Here is a 24,700-nt window from a genome sequence, read left to right as displayed (position 1 = left end):
CTTTGAGGAATAAATGGGCGAGAAGTCAGGCAGCCTCGTCAAACATAAACACCGGCTAGTCTGAGTGTCCTTGCTCTTCCTGCTCCCGACGCAACATGAAGGTCAACACGCACTCTCGTAAAGCACAACGAGAAATGGAAAGAATCAGAGTAATTTTTGCCCTCCAATAGGTTCCTGTCCCTGCCCAACCTGTACTGTACTTTCCTCACCTTTATTTCCCTACTATTGTCCTCATATCAGTCATGCTGTGGGAACATTGTGTGACTGTGAGGACCCGACCTTTTCCGCGGTTAGACTCCTGTCAGCATGCCTCTATAATCACCTGCCCGGCACGGCCCGGACGCAGCTACACAGGATGGCCTAACGGCACTGTCCCTGTCACATGCCACCTTCAATACACGTTCCCTTTGCTCGCCACCCTGTCACTCTCTCCAAGGCAGCCAGCCAGCCATACAGACAGCAAGCCAGCCAGCCAGCCAGTCACTGTGACAGCATGAAAAACATCTCAGCCTTGCCTGAGCAGGACAGCTCCAGTAGGCTGACACGTGCGCAATTTGCATCTTCCGTCACAGCCACAAGCTAACACTGTTAGCATGAATAGCAGAGGGCCAACGTGCATGGCGGAAGGCGCCCTGCAGTGAATGGGGCGATGAAAGAACACAGAAAAAGACAACCGCCACTCTAAGAATTTTCTTGTCTGTAGGTTATCTGTCAAGCGCTGCAATATATACTTTCGCAAAGAGACACCCACTCACTTCTCTTCCGGTGAACACAGAGCGAGTACTCTGCCGGCGGAGAGCTGACATGGGGATTGCATAAATAGAAGTTTAGGGCTATCATTGTGAACATCCAGAGAGTTGGCTGAACAGAACCACAGAGGTGAGGAGACGTGGTTGTATTAGGCAGTCGGAATGCTGATCTCAGAGCCAGCTATCAGAGGGAGAGGCGCTGCCTCTGGAGCAGATACACTCTGTAATCTTGAATTGAAGCTTTTGAGGGATGGAAAGGAAAAGGAAATTAAAGAATCATCAGCCTCAAGGATAGCCGAGGCTTTCAAAAGACTTCATTGAAACAGCCTTATTTCCCTCAGCTAGTTAGTCCTGGGCTATGTAAGACTTTTTGTCTGTCTGGTGTGAACGGATTAGGAAGATTACGCCCGTGCTTTGGTAATGGACTTAATAATCGCACGGCACCGACACACATTGCTTTCAGGAGGGACGTTGTTTATCTGACATTGGGCTCCAATTGAAACCAAAAAGCGGTGACATTCAAGATGGCTTTAATGTGTGCTGCTGCCCTGATATCACAGGATACACCTCAGCAAAAGCTCCTCTCTAATATCTGTAATATTCCCTCTGAGCGAAGCACTGCATACCACTGCATTCTGCCAGAGCTTGCAAGCTGTTGCAAAAATGGATTGAACTGGCTGAGTGGGTCCTAATTCAGCCTGTGAAGAATGATTACTCGCAGGTGAAAGTGAATTAGAAAGAGCAGCATCTGTAAGGCCTCCTGTGATAGAGAAGGCTTTATCAAATGGCTGGAATGGTTTGAGTTATTGGTTTTGCAAGAGGCCGGGGTTTGTACATCCCTGAGTCAGATACTGTAACTCACACCATGCAAGGGTCTAGTGGAGCATTGAAGCAGCTGATCAAACAGCCAGCTAGTCACAGGTGGGCCCTGTACACACGAGGGGCTCTGCTAATAACACTAATAAAGCCGTTGTTATGGTAGCTAAGCTTGCACAGTAAGGCTAACTGCTGTAATAGGTCTTATTTAGAAAGGCTAACTTGAGCCAGCAATAACATCTTACATTTCTCACATGAATTGCCAACATAAGTTCTAACGTTTATAGGAAAGCTCTGCTAGAAAGAAATAAAAAACTTTTTACGTTTTAAGGCTCTATTAAGTTGCACCTGCTAGATACAGCATGTGCACGGTTTCTAAAGGACGTTTGACTGTTGTTTATCTGCTCCGATGTGTCCGCAGTGCCACGTCACATGTTGCTCACAGCAGCGTCTGTGCTTCCAGGCCATGCCCAGACCTGAGTGGACTTGACTGGACCCACTGTGGGTGTGTGGGCCCGGACAGCCTCCTCCGACCTGGCAGCCTGGGTGGGTGGGTGGCACTTTTGTGTTCTGACTCTGGAGAGACACCCTGGAGGTTGACCAGTCCTCGCTATCCCCTGCTGCCCCTCTCCACGGACTCGGCACACTGCTTGTGACATTGTTTTACATCTGCCGGCATTATACATCCCCTGTTGGGCTGAAACATCTTTTCCTATTACAGACAGAAGGATTAGGTGGATTTAGGCTATTCTACAGTGACGCCCATTTACTTTCTGCGGGGTAAAGCAATTTGGGTGAATGCTGAACATCTGGTCAGTCCAAGAGAATATGGAAATCCACTTAGAGCAAATTAAAACAAATGGGGAACTGGGTAATGATTTCACAAGCAATTTCCCATATTAGTATTTCTAATACTTCACAACGAAAACAGATTTAGCCCGCCGCTTGTCTCATACATCAATCACCGGCACGAGGAAGCGCTTTTGCCATTGAACTGTGCAAAGGGCACATTCTCAAGTTTCAACGACTGGGAAATAGAGGACACTTTCTGTGCTATTTCCTGAAAGCATTTGTCCCTCCCTCCCCCAGCCAACACCATCCTCCTAAAGCTAAATGAATTAAAGTCTCATTAAATATGCATTCCATTGTTAATCATTTGCATGTGGAGAGGATTAGGTCTCAATTTGCAAAATGACTCAAAATCTATCTCTCTTTAAAAATAGCCCCTTGAAATTGCATTAAACGCCACACACATGATCCATCAGATAGCCTTCACACACTGAAATGAATGAAGGAATAAATCTATCAAATATACACACTAAAGACAGAATTGCATGTATGTTATTCACACATTGCACGGTAATATCCATATGCTTTTCCATCTGTCAGTGGGAACAGATTTGATGCACTCAGGCTAACACTATAATAAATATATTCAGCTGGGCTTATGGTGCCTAGCTTAGAATGGAAATAATTATGATGACAACGACTGCTATGTCCATCTCTATTTTAGCCTCTTAACTGAATCCCAATGTTAAAAGATAATTATCCACTACGATTGATAAACAGTAGTGGAGACAGTGGTTGAAAGGTAAAAAAATAAAAATAATAAGATCTTCACAAAAAACAAATTTGATGCTAGCAATAAAATATTGATGCAAGTGATCCAAACTCCTGCAAACAGGAGAAAGAATGCTTCAACAGAGCTGTCAATGATGGTTGTCTGTGATGAACAGCTCGAGCCAGGATCTCACCCGGGCTTGTCATCTGGAGGAGAGGCAGGCAGGGAGGAAGCACAGAGAGGGGAAACAACAAGGAAGAAATCCACCAACAGTCCTGCAATCCGGACAAGTGTTCCGAACAGAGTGGCAGAAGCTCCATTCTAGCGAAACATCACAGAGAGAGCTTTAACCTCTCACCTCTTGCTATCCACAGGCCCGCTTCAGCAGGGCAGAGGAGCTCTGCGTCAAGCTGGTTTTCCTCTTTCCTCTGCTTCAAGCAGACATCCAGTTAGGCCACCGACGGTTCTGAGAGAACCATTTTTGACAGAACTCTGATTACATCATGCCGTTGCGGAGAAGGAACCGGATCATCCTCAGAGTCGCAGAGCCTGGAAAATCCAGATGTCCTGATGTCGGGCCGTATGTTACGTGAGAGCCACCGCAAAGGTGAGAACTTGGTGTCGGAGGACAGCTCTCTGCCAGGCTCCAGGCTACCTGCCCGTGTCACCGACTTGTTTTATTCATGCCTGACTTATTATGGTTTGTCTGAAACAGATCAAAATCTGCTCAGGCAAGAAATATTTAATATCACACCTACTTCGCCCCTCCAATCTGGTGAGCCCGAGAGAGACAGACATCTTCAACCACGCCATTCTGGATTATTAAAAGTGAAGCTTTCAAAGAGGTCACAGCTCGCAAAGATGAAGACAGACAGAGAGAGAGAGAGAGAGGGAGAGAGAGAGAGAGATGAAGAGGAAAAAAAAAACCTTGCACACATCAATTATCCTGGAGAGTTGTGGCACGGTTATGAGGAGCGACTTGGCACATCTCCGAGTGCGGTGCTACAGAAAGGTCCTGGCTGGCGGTGACATTTGAAGCTGGTGGATTGTGAAAAATCTCAGCTTGTTTGTCAAAAAGAACAAAAAGACCACACTGCCTGCTTTTCTAGGCCTGAGGCGGCGGAATCTTCCTCAATGTCATCTCAGAGATGGGCTTCAGAGGTCTCTCTCTCTCTCTCTCTCTCTCTCTCTCTCTCTCTCTCTCTCTCTCTCTCTCTCTCTCTCTCTCTCTCTCTCTCTCTCTCTCTCTCTCTCTCTCTCTCTCTCTCTCTCTCTCTCTCTCTCTCTCTCCTCTCTCTCTCTCTCTCTCTCTCTCTCTCTCCCTCTCTCTCTCTGCAACTCGCCTCCTAATTTGCAGTGTGAATAAGTGTGGGCCTAAAAAAGATCAATACCTATTTAATAGCATCATTTTGTTTATGAGCAGGATCAAACGTAGCCAATCAAACGATAAACTACAGTAAACAACACAAAATACTAAAGCAATCCCAGTCTGAATTGAAACAGGAAGTTGCAAACGACAGCCTACAAATCCCAGCTAAACATCTTCCAAATAGCAATGAGACAAAGGACCATCCTGCCTGTGTGATTTGCCAGCCCATTATCTGTCTGCTACACAAGGGCAGTGAATCTTTCATGCCCATCTTTACATATGACCTATATCCACAGTATGCTTGTCAGCCATTTTCTGTACACGTAACAAAGCATAGTTAGTCCCAACGCACAATGCCAAGAACAACAGCGATTGAGTTGCTGTCACTATAGGTCTCACAGTATGTTTAAAATGAATGGTCACAATAAGATACATATGAACATTGACCACTGTCCATTGGTATGGGTGCTCTGTTGTTATGTGGGTCACACTACGATCTGTTTAGCTGTGAAATAGGCTGTTAAAATCCAGACTAAGAGCAGTGGAATCTGCCAGACCTTTTGTATGGCCACGTGAGACAAGTGTGTGCTTTCTCAACAGTTGAAACATGTTCCTACCCTCCTGCAGAAATTGTCTCTGCGTGAGACATGGCTTTCTGCCCCCTCTTCACAACCCGACTCCCCTGCCATCATCTACACGCACGCACGCACGCACACACACTGTGCAGCGTGGCAGAAGTGGCATACCTTTGTTCATGTCAATCAGCTGCTTCTTCTTCTGCTGGCGTTCCTGCTTCTCTCGCTCAGCTTTCTCCTTCGCCAGCTTGGCTCTCTTGATCTTCTCCTCCATCTCCCTCTTCTTGTGGTTTTCCTTCACAGCTTCCTGAAGAGGGACACACACACACACACAATCAGACTTCAGACTTCCTGCCGACTCTTTCTGACTTTCTCCAGTGTGAAAGCAGGAGAAGTCAGGGATCAGCAGATTTTATTCAGAGCACTCTTTCCTAGTTACAGCTGAACCAGTGGAATAAACAATGCATAATTCAATGAATGAAGTTTGCCTTTTTCTTTTTTTAGATAGTACCCTACATGAACATCTTATACATCCATCCTGCCACATTACAATACATTATACACAATATATAACTGAATCCATTTGAACAGAGCCACATTATGGCGTGTGTCAATAATGGATCAGCAGCGAGACATCATGCATTTGTAAAATGGCATCGCCTCACACACAGCAGAGTGGCGCATTCCTCCGCAGTAAGACGTGTTTTTCTTCAGATAGACGGAAGAACCATTTTATGAGGGAGGGGTGGGCAGTGGTGGGATTTCAGCACCGAACCAGTCTCAGGGGAGTGAGAGAGAGATATCACCCTCTACCCTCTCTTCTGGCTTAAATGTCACTGAGGTGTCAGGCAAGGAGAGAGAGATAAGGAGAATAAATGAGAAAGTGAGGAAGAAAAACAGAAGGAGAGAATTAAGAAAGAGATAAAAAAATGAAAGAAAAAGAGAGGAAGGAGATAGGAAGAGATACATTTAAAAAGAGTGAAAAGAGCGAGAGAGATAGAAAGATGGGGATAGACAGAGAGAGAGAGAGAGAGAGAGAGAGAGAGAGAGAGAGAGAGAGAGAGAGAGAGAGAGAGAGAGAGGCGTGTTCAGACTCTAGGGCAGTGAGGAGGAGGAGACACTACTAGGCAACCTTTGGAGCCCAGAAAGGTTTGCCCACCCCAGGCCCGTGGCGAAGCTGTGACAAGGCCCTTCTTAGAGTCTGTGTGTGCGCGTGTGTCTGTGCATGTGTGTACGCATAAGCGTGTATGCATAAACACATGTGTGTGAGAGGAGATGGCGCGCCCCTGCTCCTTCTTGGTGTGATATAATGAGAGTCGACAGTCCGCCCCCTATCCCAAACCCCCTACGGTTTCCTGACGTGTGCGTCGTGTTGGCTGCTGAGACAGAGGGATTACAGGGATCGTAGGGAAGGGACAAGGAAAGAGCAGCTCATCATGCCAGTCAATACTGGAGCTCTGCTCCAAGTCCAAGGACAAGCGGGGAGACATAGATTACATATGAGCAGATGCAAACCGATAGAGGAAGCTTCCTTTCCATTTTCAGTAGAATATCCTCTAGAAACAATGATGGCTTCTGACTGCCACCCTTTATTATAAGTGAAGCATCTTAATGTAATCTGTAGGCTATGTTTACTGTGTGCCCACGTTCTTAGACAATATCAGTGCTGATGCAATAAGGAAAGTCTTAATGCAGTTTACACAGCTTCTGTACAACTACACTACCCACTTTGATCAATTCTAAACAATGCAGCCTTTTATCATGTAACAACATGTCATTACTGTAGAATGATTAATTAATGGATCAAATTAAATCCTGTTGGCGAAACTTACTTTAAACAAACAAGCGTTTGCGATTGTAAACACACTTAAACAACGTAATTATCTGTCTCCCATCAAACTCGAAACAGCACTTATCACCATGGTAACTCCTATATATTTGCCTTTTTGTCTGTCTCTGATGGTCTCTTGCCGATGGCATTATCCACTCAATGATTGTATCTATTTTGGTGGTTGTCTCCTACATTGTAGGAGGGCTTACATGAGATAAACAATCCCCAAGAGGAGGGTTTTCCGATATAATCTCCCAACACAGAAATCTGACTTGAACACTGGAGAGAGCAGAAGACAATATACACTGCCTTCTAGGCTTAGGAACACAGACAGAGGTCTCTGGAAGTATACACAAAATATCATGTGAAATATGCTGGAGGTTAGTATGTTAGAATTGAATAATCAGTTCGTTTTTTCTCTCTCCAAATCATAGTTGTAAAGCTTTTTGCCAAAGCAGAGTAAAACTCATCATTAACAGCTACTATGACGGAACTATTCATTGACCTCTCAATCTTGTGTACATGTGGAATAATAGCAGAACCCATTTTGGTAGAGTGAATTGACATGACAGGAAAGACTAAAAGTCCTCAGGTCCTCAGTGACAGAGAACGATTGATTCATTAACGCAAATTAGAGCGGATAACTGTGTTTGCTCACTAAATAATCCAAACGTCATTAAGAGAGCTGATTATAAAACAGAAAAAAACTTCACTTTAAACCTTTCGTTAATTAGAAGATTCCAGGATGGTTATCTGAAGGCTTGCTGAGAAACAGAGATAGCCTGACACAGTAAGAGCACTCAGATGAGAGGAAGGTTAAAAAGCTTAAAGTAACAGTGTAAAGGACAAGGTAAAAGTAAGGAGCTTTAAATGCAGTAAAGCCATCTACCTCCCCATGTGCGTGAATGTGTGTGTGCATACAATGTGTCTGTTGTGGGCATGTGTGTGTAGCAGTGCTGTATTTACGCATGCTAGCACCATGCTACGCTAGGCCAAGGTAGCTAGCCAATGTCATGTTTATGGAGTGTGGCAGGTGTAGGGGGCTACTCCTGTTAGCACACCAAGGACAGGAAGTGGAGAGAAGCTACGGAGACCTCCCCTTTTCTGGCCTTCTGCGTCCAGAGCAAATGCTTACTGGCTCTCCAGCCTTCAGTCCAGGAACCACATAATTTCTGAGCAGCCTTGGTCCCACGCATTGTGCACACCAAGCTAAAGCCAGCAGGTATACTCTTTTCTAGGTAACTCTTTCAATAATTCATGAGTTATGTTTATTGTTCTTTCCTGACCCTGCACAATATACCAAAGCTTATCTCCTCAAGCAACTCTTATAGACATTAAATTAATGCATGTATGCCAGTCCAAAGAGAGTTCTGGAATACCAATCACTCCATAGCAGCTGAAACTTCACACAATGGCAGAGTTAGTGCAATATCTCATTTGAATTTTACACTTCTTACCCTAACAGACTTCTGATGGAGAATGTGTTTATTAGCCATCTGCTCCCGGATGTGTCAGAGAGAAGGGAAACCACTTCAACAAGTCATAGGTTCAAGGCTGTGAGTTCCTTTTCATCATACTCAGATACAGTTTAGTCCTCTCTCAGTTACACGGGGTCTCTGGACTCTGGACTACATATAGTAGAGGAGTAGATAGACCAGTAGGACGAGACGTTTTTCAGGAATTTGGAGGGAGGAATCACATCCATCCTTGCAATGTAATCATCATCATGATTATTCCTCTGTCAGAGCATTAGGGTGCCACACACGCACTCAAACATACACACAATAACACAGACTCACATACACACCCTAATCATCGCTATACACTTGGTCTGGTTCTATTGGTCTTGTTAGAAAGTCACTCAATTAACAAGTAAGGCTGGTAGCTCATCCGTCCATCTGCTGGGCTTTGATAATTCATTAATACAGAGATACTCAGCCACAGCTCTGGTCAGGATTACACACAGAGCCACTGATTGCATTTCACTCACTCTCCATCTACAAATATGGCAGCCACATTAAAAGGACAAATTGTTGGGGTATTCCAGTATTGACTCCATGTCCTGAAATCAAATGATTTTATAGGCCCTGAAGAGCATGGAAAAAAACAGCTAATGGATTCTCTTATCTGCTACATTCAGTTCTATGAGGACTGTCTGTCAGTGAGTTTTACTCAAATGCCTCATGTCGGTTCGGTGAATTAAGCCCCGCTTTTTAGTAAAAGCAATTTAGAGTAAAGTATTCCAATGGAGTTCTTTAATATCTGGGGCGCTCTGGGATGCTCTGTGTGCAATGAATGCATTACACAGGCAATACAACAGGGGGTGATGTCAGTAGATCAATGTTTAGCCTTTAAAAGCCATATGATGACCCATACTTTTGCCTTGTGTTAGACGTGGTGCTGAAAATCTATTAGAGAGATAAATGAAGTCCACACATCATGAATATGAATGAACCCTGCCAAAAAGTCCCTACATCCCAATCCTGTACTGTATATTATTTTAACTGGTTAAGCATGGATGATTCAGGCGCAGAACAGCCTTCTACTAACGACTCAAGCTTAGCTTGAAGGACAACTCTGCTTTTCACAAAGAAAAAGGAACCTTTTCAATTCTTTAAGAGATCTGGGGTTGTTGAATACTGAAAGACCAGAAGGAGAAACAGACACCCTGGTCATACAAGGACTGTTGTTGCACTAGCACCAACACCCGCTCCTCACACTCGCCCCCTTACACCCGTCCCCCCTTACACCCGTCCCCCCCCACCCCCGGTACCAAAATCTTCATCAGTACTGAAATAGAGTCAGGTGGCTGAGCGGTTAGAGAATTGGGCTAGTAATCCGAAGGTTGCTGGTTCGATTCTGGCCGTGCCAAATGATGTTGTGTCCTTGGGCAAGGCACTTCACCCTACTTGCCTCGGGGGGAATGTCCCTGTACTTACTGTAAGTCGCTCTGGATAAGAGCGTCTGATAAATGACTAAATGTAAATGTAAATATTCATGAAGGGCAATTTGCTAGAGAGAGTCATTTCTTTATTTTATTTATGTAGCCATTGATGCCTCTTTCAGAGGTGTGCATCTCTGAATCCTGGAGGGAGAGCCCTGTCATGCGTGGTTTTAGACTTTGATCAAAGAATTGAAAGCGGGTTTTGGATAGCACTTCGACTAGGGAAGCAGGGAGACTAAGACAAGGGGACCTTGCCATTCACAGTAATGGGTTTAGAAGACTGGGAGCGTGCCTCCTGGACACCATGTCATCATCCTGACACTTCATCTTTTCAAGAGGAAGTGGGAGGAGGAGGAAGACAGAGAGCGAGTATTAGACAAGTGACACTTCAGCCCAAGACATCAGCTTTCTTCTCACGTGTCAAACATTTACAAATGTTTTGAATTTGACATTAAAGGTATTTCTCTTGTGGAGACTTTTGTTTGGAGAATTGCAAAATGAAAACGTTAATGACAAATAAAGGAGGCTACTTTTTTTTCTGAAACTTGAAATGTTTTTCTGGGCTACATTGACAGCTGATGGTCCAACAGCCTAGCAAGGCCACGATCCTCCAAAGACAAACTCTAATGTTCATTTAACCTCTACATCATTTACAAGGCAGCTGTACGAAGCAGAGCATCATTTACAACACAGGTCTGTATTTCAAGATATCAGGACGTTGCCAGGCGCTGTCACTCTCGTTGTAAATTTGCCTGAAATAACGTCCGAACAGAACATTCTGTCTCGAACGAATAGTTGGATTGAGGAAACGCACCTGAAGATTTGGTCAGCGGATTCAAGCTCTTAATAGTTTTACTAAATCGGTTACTGCATAGTCTTACCCGCCCTCCGCCTGTCTAAGCCTGGTGAGGGTCTTTATACTGTATCGAGGAGGCAGGCCTCCATATCGCCCCCACACACACACGCGTGCGCTGCACCCTAATGGAACGGTGTCTGAGGTCTAAGAAGCTTTCAAAGTCAGTTTTCTTTTATCAGTGCAGAACGTACACGCTCGGCGATACATTATACATTCCATTCTCAGTATCGTTTATGTTGGCTTTAATCTGCTCCGTAAGACGGTCCTTCCCTCGCACCCACACTCTGTCAGAAGAATGTCTTCATTGTCGCTGAGGAAAATGTGTTACTTCACTGCTAATGGCCATAGGTTGAACATGGAAAGGTGGGGTGGAGCAAGGCTTTGTGTTCAGTCATGGCACACAACATCTGCACTCTCTAAACATCCAAAGGACTTGATGAACTGTAATGTTACACTTTCAACATTACTACCGTTCAAAGAAAACACAGTGCAGTCTGTGTGAGAGAAAGAGACCCAGATAAAGAAAGAGACCCAGAGAGAGAGACAGAGAGAGAGCGAGAGAACGAGCAACAGGGAGAGAGAGAAGAAGAAGGAAAAAGACGTGAGAAGGCGAGCGAAAGAGTGAGATGAAGAGAACCCAGGCGTGGCCGGACAGGGACTCACCATGAAGAGGCTACGGAAGTTGGCCAGGTCGCCGAAGAAGTCTTCGACGCAGAGAGCGTGAGGGTCGTAGGCGTAGTAGCTTCCCAGGCTCTCGTACAGCTTCTGCATGTTCTTATGCATGGTGGACAGCTTCTCGTACTGCTCCCGCGAATGCTTGGCGAAGCCGTGAGGCAGCACAGTTAAGGAGAGAGCTTCTTTCAACGGTACATCACTTGCAACAACAGCGCGAATGTCATGTAACATCGACTGCAGCTCTATGTCACATGCAGGGATAAACTGTACCTATAAACACAATATTGGTGAAACATTCAGTCATGGGAAAACCTAGTCATCCCTTTATCTCCCTCTCTTTTACACACCCAAATACACCCCCCCCCCCCCACACACACACACACACACACAACAACTTGTAATGGGTTGTTTCGACAACCTCCACATGTCATTTTGGAGCCTTTGGCGAGGTGAGCTAACAGTTTTACCTCGGGAATAATAAAAATGCATTTTGCGGTCAGCTTGAAAGCTAGGTGGTTGTTGGAATACCCGATTGCAGTCATTGTTCTATTGTTTATCCCAACAAGAGAGAGGTCGGGTTGTTTTGACCCCTGGCTCGTGCTGCACTGTGTAATTTATTGAGCAGATGAAGCACTTTCTCTGGGTGAACGGCTATCAACAGCTCCTGTCAGGTAAGTATTATCCCAGCAGACACTAACCTCATGAAGACCAGAAGTAGACACTGTTGTGTCACTCCCTCACACACACAAGAAGATCACAAAACCACAGCACGCAAACAGAATGTGAATATATATGTATATATATATATACACACTGTATATATAAAAATGACACACACCCTGACAAACATGCAGAACACAAGGGATAATTTAAAAAGTGGCACATTTCACACCGAAACAGAGAGAGATGGAAGTGTTTTTCTAGCTAGACTTGGCCTCACAGTGCAGGTTTCTGCCTGAATCCGATAACCACAGCGAGGCTTATTGGTTACAACAGAGTGTCCCAACACCTCCTGCTGTGGCTTCAATCACCTACATAATCCTTTATCTATCTCTTCTCTACATATGCATCTGTAACAGGCTCAGCTCTGATCCATACACTTCCACTGTGAGATGAGATGAGTGCCTTGTGGGTGGGCTTGGTGGTGGTAGTGTGTGTGTGAGTATGTGTGTATTTGTGTGTGTGGGATGATAGACTGACCGCTGGGGAAGAGACCAGCTGTATCAGCACCCCAGCAGCTTGGTGCTGACCAGACCACAGTACCACTGAACCAGGATGGCCAGCTCACAGTCCCAGACATGCTTGACACATTCATCTATCTTTCTCTTTCTCTTTGTCTGTCAATCTCTCTGTCTGTTTGTGTCTATTTCTGTCTGTCTGTCACCCTCTCTCTCTGTATTTCAGTTTATCTTTTATCAGACCCCCAATTTGATTAAATATACAGATATATATATATATGTCCCTCTCGCTTCTCCGCATGTTACATTTGCTCAAGTCTCTAGTCACACAGATAAGTAGAAACAGGGTACATTGAAATAGGACGCGGTTGACTAATTGAAAAGCCCCCAAATCCTCTCCCTTCGATGAGTCTTTGTGCTCTATTCATGAGTACAGCATGTTCACAAGGTGTGCGAGTGGGTGAGACCAGATCCGTGCTTCGGAGGCCTTGGTGAGAGCAGCAGCAGCTCTGCTAGCTGCTGGAGCCTGCTGTTTAGAGCCTGGTGTTTAGCATGTGGGACAGCGGCTGACTGTCTCCGACGGAGGAGCCGCACCAGGAGATAGGAGGGGAGAGTGTACTGGATGTCTTTATGAAAACAACACACGCACACACACACACACACACACACAGGGGACTGCACTGGGTTTCAGTGTCTCTTATTTCAACATCAAAGACATGTCACACTGACGGCGACTGACACACACTGTCCTACAGCAAAATCATCACTCACCTGATTCTCTATCTACCCTCTCTTCCTGACTTTCTCCCTCTATCAATCATATTCTCCATCACACTCCATCTATATTGTTTCCACCCCTCTCTAGAACACATGTAGTTTGTTTTTCTCAGACGACCGCGCCTTTCTCCCGCACTGCTTCTCTCTTACTCTTCTCTCCCTTGATCCCCCTCTCCCTCTCCTTGGCATTCTCTCCTTTTCTCACTCTCAACATTCCTTGTCCAATTCTCCTCCCTCTAACCCCAGGCTCTCTGAGAAAACTCTGGAATATTCTCTCCTCCTTGTGCATGTTGTCTGTGGACGCGTCGCTCCGGCTTCAAACAGCTCTGGGAGGAGAGGAGGTCTCAGGGTAGAGCAGGATGCAGCCAAGACTCCTCTGGCAGCCTGGCTCTGTTGGGCAATCTCTCTTTCTATATTACTCCCTCTCTATTAATCTATTCTCCGTCTTTCACTTTCTGTCTTTTCTTTTTTCTCTCCTTTCTGCTCTCTCTCCCCCCGTTTTTTCTGTCTGCATGTCTGTTTGCTTGTGTGTGTGCGAGTGTGTTTGTCTGTTTTCCACTCTCCTCGACAAGCAGCTGTCTTCAAAGGGGGAGGAGTGTCTGCATTTCCTCTGCAGTGCACCCTCCTCACTGATTCAGACCCTTGTTGGAGTGGACTGCTGGGCTGCTAATAGGCTGAAGAAGGACTGGTGCACTCCTGTAGCACAATAATCAGCCATAATGAGCCATAACACAGAAACAGATTTCTCTGTGGTCGTGTTCCATAATGACCTGGGTTTACTGTATTTTCTGTTGGAGTTATTTTCTTACATGGCTCTCATGCTAAAAGATAGTCCTTCTAAAATGTGGAAGTCAACAGGCTGTGTCAAATATTCAAAGTTCCAGGACAAAGTTTTATCTGCGTCAGTGTCCTCATTACGCTGGGTTTAATCAGTCGCATTTTATCAGTGTGTTTACCGGTTGGTAAAGGGAATTTCAACATGACTAAGCTGCGATTAATGCTTCTCATTTTTAGCATGGCAAAGTGACGTCAAAATTATATCCAAGTCAGACTTAGCTGAAGTGCTTTTGGGGACCCAACCCTGTTCAATCTTCTTGTGAACCAAACGAGACAGGGGTGAAAAAGAAGAAAAAATGTATAATTTATCTATATTTTTCAGTAGAAAAATAGTGTAAAAATAGATTTCGCAGGGCCACCTACGAGGACGGGTAATAAATGGCCTAGCTTGTTTACCTGTGTGCATGTGAGGGTTATTAAATGGTGCACTGCTTTCTATGTCGAGGGCCAAAAATCCTCCTTAATAAATCTCATCTAACCCAGTTCCATTAATGTTTATTTAATGCTTTCCTATGTGCCTGTTGGCCCTACACTGAAGGCCCCACACTAAGCCTGCTTTCCTCCCTCCATCTCCCCGTCTGCACTCTCTTTCTCTTTATCCCCCTCCTGTGAGGCCCCCTCTGGGCCAAATTATGGCCAGACTGCCCAGTAGCTTTACACAGTGGTGCTAAGAGGGAGAGAGGAGGGCCATAAGAGAGGGAGGAAGAGATGAGGCGGTTGGGCATGCAGGGCCATAAGGGAGGAAAGAGAGAGCAAGAGAGAGAGAGAGAGAGGAGAGAGAGAGAGAGAGAGAGAGAGAGAGAGAGAGAGAGAGAGAGAGAGAGAGAGAGAGAGAAAAAGAGAGAGAGGAGGGAGAGAGAGGGTGGGTGAGAGAGCGAGAGAGCGAAGGAGAGAGAGTGAGAGAGACAGATGGAGAAAGAGAGAGGGAGAGAGAGCGAGATATTGAGAGTGAGCATGAGCGTGAGTGAGAGAGTCCAAAAAGAGCGTGGGGAAATATAAATACAGGATTGCAGGGGCTCTGTCCAACACCATCTAAAGCCCACATTTCAGACAGGTCCTTTGGCCAGGCAGGCACGGTTCTGCCAGGCAGGTCTTGTGTCCACAGTACCAGCCAGGCCAACCAGAACCAGTCTGTGGTTTGCATGTGATGAACGAGGGGTGGGGGGGTGGGGGCACGTAAGCGGGTGCAGCCTGTCCCCCCTGCGCTGGTCCGTGGCACAGACACTGAGGCTGTCAAAGGCATTAGAACAGCAGCAGCTCTGGGACTGGGATGTGACCTGGTAAGGAGATGGAGGAGTGGAGGAGAGAGAAGGAGGAAGGGAGATGCAGAAAGAGTGAAGAAGGTAGGCTGCTGAGAGGGGCTTGGCCAGTGGGTTCATGCTGTCTAAGCTAACCAGGAAGAACTGAGCTTTCAATAAGACAATGCAGTTTCTCCACAACTTGAAAAACATATATAGAATATATATATATATGTCTACAGACATGCTATCTGGCATCTACACATGCAGCAATGTCTTCAACTCTGTTTCATACAACTCTAAACATCTTTGACATCCAACCCCCCCAAACATTATAAAATAAAGAAAGTCTAAAATCCAACATTCCAATGAGGAGAAACCTGCTTGTTGTGCTCATGAAAAGAACCAAGTCAGGTTCATTTCATGCAGCACAAATAATTAAAATTGTACCAAACAGAATGGCATGGTGCTGTGTAACTCTTTGAAAAATTGGTGGACTTCATCCAAAGTAATTAACACAACACCTAGGATGGAAATCAACAGCTTGCCACAGACAAACTCCTGTCCTGCCGTTCTCTCTTTGCGCTCTCCCCTTCTCTCTCTCTCCAGAAGCAGCCAACACGATGGTGATTGTGTGATATCGTCTCCTGCCCTTCCTCGACGTGTAATTATGTTCATTGTGCTTCTGCATAAGCAATCAGAGCACAACAAATCACAAAATCTCATTTACCGGTGACCCTCCCTTGTGAAAAAGACTGGAAATGCAGCAGGAGCCGTCAGATGACTTTCCCCTCAGATCTATGTTCTATGTGGACCGGTTTGACTGAGGAAAATTTCTGATTACAAGGAACGAGGAGAGAGGAAACAAACAAATGAGTTCACAGCTGGCTTGGTTCCAGAAGACTTGATGGAACTGGACTTCAAATGGACAGCATATCTAATGGAATGCTAAACCACTGCACTGTTCGTTTTATCTACGTTCAGAAGATCTGGTTAGCTGTTCATCCCACTACACAGACAGACACACCCACACACATGAGTATGCGCACACACACGTACACTCACACACGAGCATGCACATACACTCACACACACACACACACACAATTAAGTGGGAATGAGCCTTTTAACTTCCCCGCCTACTTTCGACTCTCCCTGTCTCTAGGTCTCTTATCTGCTACTAATGCCTGGCAGCTGAGAACGCAAGCTGCATGAGGATCAGTGTCTCGCTAAGTCTCATACATGCACAAACACACGTACACACACAAGCTTTAGAACAGGATTCCACTTGGGCAGAGTTGTATGCTAGTGATCCCCCCACACACACACACACACACCGTTTTCACCTTAGAGTCATAACCACGTCCCCCTCACGTCACCTCACATCCCCGAACCCGCCGCCCGCCCCCCGCCCTCACCATACCCAATGCCCTCAGTCATCAACAGAGACACCTCTCCTTCCTCTTCATTTGAAAGATTAAAAGCACACATTCGGTGTCGATTTTACTGTCGATTTCTTCTGCCTGAAATATGTATGCCTGTTGAGAGCGGAGGGCTGAGTTGGCCTCACATTCACAGCTCCTCTGCAGAACCCATCTTGCTGGTGGAACAACTCAATGAGAGCAGCCGGGCTTCCGAATGAACACATCTGGACCAGGAAGGAAGACAAGCTCGGGAAGCCGACGGAGGAGGGGGTTTGGGGTCAGGTCAAGAGGAAGGACCCATCCGGGTGGTCATCTTGGATGAGTCGACTGAAAAACATGTGTTTAAGGGCCAGACGGGCATGCATGTATGCACACACACACACACACGCACTAGCATTTCTTGACTTGTTCCATCAGACATGCCATTATCTCACACTGAGGACTGCAATTCTCCCTGGGTGAAAACATGACAATGCAAATCTGTCACGTTTACAAGGCCCTGCTCCGTCTTGTTGAGTCGTTAAAAGGTCAAAGCGCTCACTCTCCCGACGGCTTATCTAATCTGTAAACATCAATTCATACCTCTCCATTTGACAATACAGACTCAGAATAGGATGAGCAGAATGCACAGTCTCCTACTCAGAATGTTGCTAGCTATGTGCTACGTCATTCCCTGTAGGATGCAGGGCTTATCTATTCATGATAACGACAGGGTGAACTGATAGGAATCACTTGGAATTGTATGCCAATTGTCTTTAGAGGCTGGGGGATGGAGAATGATCTGGCCTATGATGGTCTGATTAAAACTGTGCAGCGGCAGGTGCAGGTAGTGACACACTCACTCAATCACATACCCAAACACATACTCCTAAACACTCCCATACCCAAACACACCGACAAACCTCTCTCTCTCTCTCTCTCTCTCTCTCTCTCTCTCTCTCTCTCTCTCTCTCTCTCTCTCTCTCTCTCTCTCTCTCTCTCTCTCTCTCTCTCTCTCTTCTCTCTCTCTCTCTCTCACTCACTCTCTCTCTCTCTCTCTCTCTCTCTCTCTCACTCACTCACTCACTCACTCACACACTCACTCACACACTCACACACTCACACACAAAACACCTCTCTTTGACGCACTCTTATTGCTCAGCATGCTTTCATCTGATGGTAATTAAGTTTATCGTTTCCCACAAACTGCTCTGTGATTACATGGATTACACAATTGGATCCACTGATTGTATCTCAGGCACCGATGAAACAAGGAAGAATTGCAGGTTTGGAGATTTTAATTGAAAACTACTGCAGCACACACACCACCATTTTGGAAAAGGGGAAGCCAAAATGGAATAAAATGTAACAATCACAAGATGAGTTAGATAGGAGAGAGTTAAGGTCGACAAAAGTCACAAAAGGCATGTCTACTGTTCTGAGACGAGCAACTTAAAGCAAGCACTTCTAGTAGAGAATACAATACGCTAGCTAACATGCTGAACTGGCGGGTGTTTAAATACTGGTTTAGCCTTCACGATGGACGCCTCGCTAGGCCTGCTAGGAGATCTCCGCCTCCAGATGAAGGCAGGGGGGGTTCAGATGCCAACAGAACCTCAAGCCCTCTTTTTGTTGGACTTTATCAAAATTCTGTACCACTATCCAGTCTGAGCACTTAAATGCTCTTACCGCCGTACAAATTGGATCAATATCCAGCGAGCTGAACTACTGTCCTTTTTTTGGAGGGGGGTGGAGGCTGGGGGTAGGTGCAGGTTATTATTCTAATGAGGACACTTGCTTTAACATGCAATTCTGCAAATCAATTCTGGCACTTTGGAGATGGAGAGAAAAAGAGAAAAAATAGAGCAAGAGACAGAAAGAAAAACTACAAAGGAGATAGAAAACATGAGAGAGAGAGAGAGAGAGAGAGAGAGAGAGAGAGAGAGAGAGAGAGAGAGAGAGAGAGAGAGAGAGAGAGAGAGAGAGAGAGAGAAAGAGAGCAAAAGACAAAGGGTGATGGGAGAGATAGAGAACAGCTAATTTGATTGAGGCTGCCAGCTTGCTCACATGGTATCCCAGCTGGTTGGAGCCTCTCGCTGAAAGCTGGTTGTGTTTGCAGATAAAGAGCGGAGGGGAGTGGCCGTGGTGAAAGGATGAAGGATGGTTAGAGAGAGAAGGAGCGGGGGTGCGAGATGCCAGGCATGCGAGGACTGTGGGGATGGCTGGGGTGGTGGGTATCGATCGAGATGCCTTCAGCTGGACCTACGGCTAGTGTGACACAGTACAGCTTCATCCAATAGCCCTACCACAGAGCAGTCTTAGACCGAATCCCAATACTCTGTCTTACCGCTACCCCTTACCCTTATCCCTTAGTTTTGCGCGTTCACGTGACAGTAAGTGGTGTCCCAATACTGCCCCAATATTTCGGCTTAAATAATTGATACAAAAATTACGACAGTCATGTTTTGTGCTCTACACAGTCCTGTACATATGTATTTGCAATCATGTTCTTAATTGAAACATTTTTTTGAATCGCTAGTTTGCTACGCTAACGTTACATTGCTGATTTGCACAACAGTCCCGCATTTCTCTGATTAGCCTTGAATTGACTCCATGCATGTCTACAGTTTTAGGTAAACTCCATTAGCAGCTAATTTCGTTTGATATCAGTGCATAATACTACTTGCTTTGGAGACATCGATATATGTAATCGTAACCAAGTGGTGTCTCATTTCATAGGGCTCTGTAGCCCTTACCCCTCAGTTTTGAGGGACAAGGGGCTACGGGGAAACTAAGGGGTAGGGTTAAGGGGTAGGGTTAAACTAAGGGGTAGGGTTAAGGGGTAGGGGTAAACTAAGGGGTAGGGTTAAGGGGTAGGGGTAAACTAAGGGGTAGGGTTAAGGGGTAGGGGTAAACTAAGGGGTAGGGTTAAGGGGTAGGGGTAAACTAAGGGGTAGGGTTAAGGGGTAGGGGTAAACTAAGGGGTAGGGTTAAGGGGTAGGGTTAAGGGGTAGGGGTAAACTAAGGGGTAGGGTTAAGGGGTAGGGGTAAACTAAGGGGTAGGGTTAAGGGGTAGGGTTAAGGGGTAGGGGTAAACTAAGGGGTAGGGTTAAGGGGTAGGGTTAAGGGGTAGGGTTAAACTAAGGGGTAGGGTTAAGGGGTAGGGTTAAGGGGTAGGGGTAAGGGGTAGGGGTAAACTAAGGGGTAGGGTTAAGGGGTAGGGTTAAGGGGTAGGGGTAAACTAAGGGGTAGGGTTAAGGGGTAGGGGTAAACTAAGGGGTAGGGTTAAGGGGTAGGGGTAAACTAAGGGGTAGGGTTAAGGGGTAGGGGTAAACTAAGGGGTAGGGTTAAGGGGTAGGGTTAAGGGGTAGGGGTAAACTAAGGGGTAGGGTTAAGGGGTAGGGTTAAGGGGTAGGGTTAAACTAAGGGGTAGGGTTAAGGGGTAGGGTTAAGGGGTAGGGTTAAACTAAGGGGTAGGGTTAAGGGGTAGGGTTAAGGGGTAGGGGTAAGGGGTAGGGGTAAACTAAGGGGTAGGGTTAAGGGGTAGGGTTAAGGGGTAGGGGTAAGGGGTAGGGTTAAGGGGTAGGGTTAAGGGGTAGGGGTAAACTAAGGGGTAGGGTTAAGGGGTAGGGGTAAACTAAGGGGTAGGGGTAAACTAAGGGGTAGGGTTAAGGGGTAGGGTTAAGGGGTAGGGTTAAGGGGTAGGGTTAAACTAAGGGGTAGGGTTAAGGGGTAGGGTTAAACTAAGGGGTAGGGTTAAGGGGTAGGGTTAAGGGGTAGGGGTAAACTAAGGGGTAGGGTTAAGGGGTAGGGTTAAACTAAGGGGTAGGGTTAAACTAAGGGGTAGGGTTAAGGGGTAGGGTTAAGGGGTAGGGTTAAACTAAGGGGTAGGGTTAAGGGGTAGGGTTAAGGGGTAGGGGTAAACTAAGGGGTAGGGTTAAGGGGTAGGGTTAAGGGGTAGGGGTAAGGGGTAGGGGTAAACTAAGGGGTAGGGTTAAGGGGTAGGGTTAAGGGGTAGGGGTAAACTAAGGGGTAGGGTTAAGGGGTAGGGGTAAACTAAGGGGTAGGGTTAAGGGGTAGGGTTAAACTAAGGGGTAGGGGTAAACTAAGGGGTAGGGTTAAGGGGTAGGGGTAAACTAAGGGGTAGGGGTAAACTAAGGGGTAGGGTTAAGGGGTAGGGGTAAACTAAGGGGTAGGGTTAAGGGGTAGGGTTAAGGGGTAGGGGTAAACTAAGGGGTAGGGTTAAGGGGTAGGGTTAAGGGGTAGGGTTAAACTAAGGGGTAGGGTTAAGGGGTAGGGTTAAACTAAGGGGTAGGGTTAAGGGGTAGGGTTAAGGGGTAGGGGTAAACTAAGGGGTAGGGTTAAGGGGTAGGGGTAAACTAAGGGGTAGGGTTAAGGGGTAGGGTTAAGGGGTAGGGGTAAGGGGTAGGGGTAAACTAAGGGGTAGGGTTAAGGGGTAGGGGTAAACTAAGGGGTAGGGTTAAGGGGTAGGGGTAAGGGGTAGGGTTAAACTAAGGGGTAGGGTTAAGGGGTAGGGTTAAGGGGTAGGGGTAAACTAAGGGGTAGGGTTAAGGGGTAGGGTTAAGGGGTAGGGGTAAACTAAGGGGTAGGGTTAAGGGGTAGGGGTAAACTAAGGGGTAGGGTTAAGGGGTAGGGGTAAACTAAGGGGTAGGGTTAAGGGGTAGGGGTAAACTAAGGGGTAGGGTTAAGGGGTAGGGTTAAGGGGTAGGGGTAAACTAAGGGGTAGGGTTAAGGGGTAGGGTTAAGGGGTAGGGTTAAACTAAGGGGTAGGGTTAAGGGGTAGGGTTAAGGGGTAGGGTTAAACTAAGGGGTAGGGTTAAGGGGTAGGGTTAAGGGGTAGGGGTAAGGGGTAGGGGTAAACTAAGGGGTAGGGTTAAGGGGTAGGGTTAAGGGGTAGGGGTAAGGGGTAGGGGTAAACTAAGGGGTAGGGTTAAGGGGTAGGGTTAAGGGGTAGGGGTAAACTAAGGGGTAGGGTTAAGGGGTAGGGGTAAACTAAGGGGTAGGGGTAAACTAAGGGGTAGGGTTAAGGGGTAGGGTTAAGGGGTAGGGTTAAACTAAGGGGTAGGGTTAAGGGGTAGGGTTAAACTAAGGGGTAGGGTTAAGGGGTAGGGTTAAGGGGTAGGGGTAAACTAAGGGGTAGGGTTAAGGGGTAGGGTTAAACTAAGGGGTAGGGTTAAGGGGTAGGGTTAAGGGGTAGGGGTAAACTAAGGGGTAGGGTTAAGGGGTAGGGTTAAGGGGTAGGGGTAAACTAAGGGGTAGGGTTAAGGGGTAGGGTTAAGGGGTAGGGTTAAACTAAGGGGTAGGGTTAAGGGGTAGGGTTAAGGGGTAGGGGTAAACTAAGGGGTAGGGTTAAGGGGTAGGGTTAAGGGGTAGGGGTAAGGGGTAGGGGTAAACTAAGGGGTAGGGTTAAGGGGTAGGGTTAAACTAAGGGGTAGGGTTAAGGGGTAGGGTTAAGGGGTAGGGGTAAACTAAGGGGTAGGGTTAAACTAAGGGGTAGGGTTAAGGGGTAGGGTTAAGGGGTAGGGTTAAACTAAGGGGTAGGGTTAAGGGGTAGGGTTAAGGGGTAGGGTTAAACTAAGGGGTAGGGTTAAGGGGTAGGGTTAAGGGGTAGGGTTAAGGGGTAGGGGTAAACTAAGGGGTAGGGTTAAGGGGTAGGGGTAAACTAAGGGGTAGGGGTAAACTAAGGGGTAGGGTTAAGGGGTAGGGTTAAGGGGTAGGGTTAAACTAAGGGGTAGGGTTAAGGGGTAGGGTTAAACTAAGGGGTAGGGTTAAGGGGTAGGGTTAAGGGGTAGGGGTAAACTAAGGGGTAGGGTTAAGGGGTAGGGTTAAACTAAGGGGTAGGGTTAAGGGGTAGGGTTAAGGGGTAGGGGTAAACTAAGGGGTAGGGTTAAGGGGTAGGGTTAAGGGGTAGGGGTAAACTAAGGGGTAGGGTTAAGGGGTAGGGTTAAGGGGTAGGGTTAAACTAAGGGGTAGGGTTAAGGGGTAGGGGTAAACTAAGGGGTAGGGTTAAGGGGTAGGGTTAAGGGGTAGGGGTAAGGGGTAGGGGTAAACTAAGGGGTAGGGTTAAGGGGTAGGGTTAAACTAAGGGGTAGGGTTAAGGGGTAGGGTTAAGGGGTAGGGGTAAACTAAGGGGTAGGGTTAAGGGGTAGGGGTAAACTAAGGGGTAGGGTTAAGGGGTAGGGGTAAACTAAGGGGTAGGGGTAAACTAAGGGGTAGGGTTAAGGGGTAGGGTTAAGGGGTAGGGGTAAACTAAGGGGTAGGGTTAAGGGGTAGGGTTAAGGGGTAGGGTTAAACTAAGGGGTAGGGTTAAGGGGTAGGGTTAAACTAAGGGGTAGGGTTAAGGGGTAGGGTTAAGGGGTAGGGGTAAACTAAGGGGTAGGGTTAAGGGGTAGGGGTAAACTAAGGGGTAGGGTTAAGGGGTAGGGTTAAGGGGTAGGGGTAAGGGGTAGGGGTAAACTAAGGGGTAGGGTTAAGGGGTAGGGGTAAACTAAGGGGTAGGGTTAAGGGGTAGGGGTAAGGGGTAGGGTTAAACTAAGGGGTAGGGTTAAGGGGTAGGGTTAAGGGGTAGGGGTAAACTAAGGGGTAGGGTTAAGGGGTAGGGTTAAGGGGTAGGGGTAAACTAAGGGGTAGGGTTAAGGGGTAGGGGTAAACTAAGGGGTAGGGTTAAGGGGTAGGGGTAAACTAAGGGGTAGGGTTAAGGGGTAGGGGTAAACTAAGGGGTAGGGTTAAGGGGTAGGGTTAAGGGGTAGGGGTAAACTAAGGGGTAGGGTTAAGGGGTAGGGGTAAACTAAGGGGTAGGGTTAAGGGGTAGGGTTAAGGGGTAGGGGTAAACTAAGGGGTAGGGTTAAGGGGTAGGGGTAAACTAAGGGGTAGGGTTAAGGGGTAGGGTTAAACTAAGGGGTAGGGTTAAGGGGTAGGGTTAAGGGGTAGGGTTAAACTAAGGGGTAGGGTTAAGGGGTAGGGTTAAGGGGTAGGGTTAAGGGGTAGGGTTAAACTAAGGGGTAGGGTTAAGGGGTAGGGTTAAGGGGTAGGGTTAAGGGGTAGGGTTAAGGGGTAGGGTTAAGGGGTAGGGTTAAGGGGTAGGGTTAAACTAAGGGGTAGGGTTAAGGGGTAGGGTTAAGGGGTAGGGTTAAGACAGAGTATTGGGATTGGGCCTTACACTGCTCCAGCTAGTTTGGCTTCAGCTCGGAGTGGGGGGATGGAGTGTGTGTGGATGCGGGGGCATTTGATTTGTTAAGCAAATGAATCACATTAAAATACTTTCGTTGTTCAGACCAACTTTAACTTAATAAAGTGTCTGGGCTATGGAAAAGAGTGGGGAACGTTACTATTCAAGAGTTATTATCCAACAAACTTTTGTTTGTTGGTTTATAATATATGTTACATTATATTCTGATACAATATGCACAGGGATCTTATAATGTTTTTAAAAAAAGGTAACAGCTGACTACTTGAATGATTTAACATTGACATAATTAGCCCAGAACATGTATAATTGGCAGAGAGAGAAGATAAGTAATTAACACAGTCTACACAAACAACGCTAAATACTAAGGCTTAATTTGATCATTTTGAATCTAAAAACAAACCTTGTAGCTGATTAGATTATTTTATATTCTTGAATGTTCCACTATGCAAATCATATCTATGATAATTGCGTATTTCTTCATAGATGGGATAAGGAGGGAGTGAAGAGAAGTAGAAAGGAGGGAAGGAAGTAGAGAAGGAGGAAAGTAGAGAGGGAAGTAGAGAAGGAGGGAGGGAAGTAGAGAGGGAGGGAAGTAGAGAGGGAAGTAGAGAAGGAGGGAGGGAAGTAGAGAGGGAGGAAGGGAGGGAAGTAGAGAGGGAGGGAGGGAAGTATAGAAGGAGG

The 24,700-nt window shown here is 46.5% G+C and overlaps 1 protein-coding gene across 2 annotated transcripts in view; it reads right to left on the bottom strand.

Annotated features, from left to right (window-relative positions):
• Nucleotides 1–24,700, bottom strand: part of diaph2 (diaphanous-related formin 2) — a 328,038-nt gene that overhangs the window by 44,840 nt on the left and 258,498 nt on the right. For both annotated transcript variants that reach the window (XM_062476107.1, XM_062476108.1), the window contains 2 exons: nucleotides 11,365–11,530; nucleotides 5,242–5,377 (listed from right to left, as the gene is read on the bottom strand). In XM_062476107.1, the coding sequence (XP_062332091.1) occupies nucleotides 5,242–5,377; nucleotides 11,365–11,530 (302 nt within the window). The remainder of the gene's footprint in view (nucleotides 1–5,241; nucleotides 5,378–11,364; nucleotides 11,531–24,700) is intronic.

The sequence above is a fragment of the Osmerus eperlanus genome, chromosome 13 (genome assembly GCF_963692335.1).
Source record: "Osmerus eperlanus chromosome 13, fOsmEpe2.1, whole genome shotgun sequence".
Lineage (NCBI taxonomy): Eukaryota > Metazoa > Chordata > Actinopteri > Osmeriformes > Osmeridae > Osmerus > Osmerus eperlanus.
The sequence above is the reverse complement of the archived record's forward strand: the minus strand, read 5'-3'. Positions and strand labels throughout refer to the sequence as shown.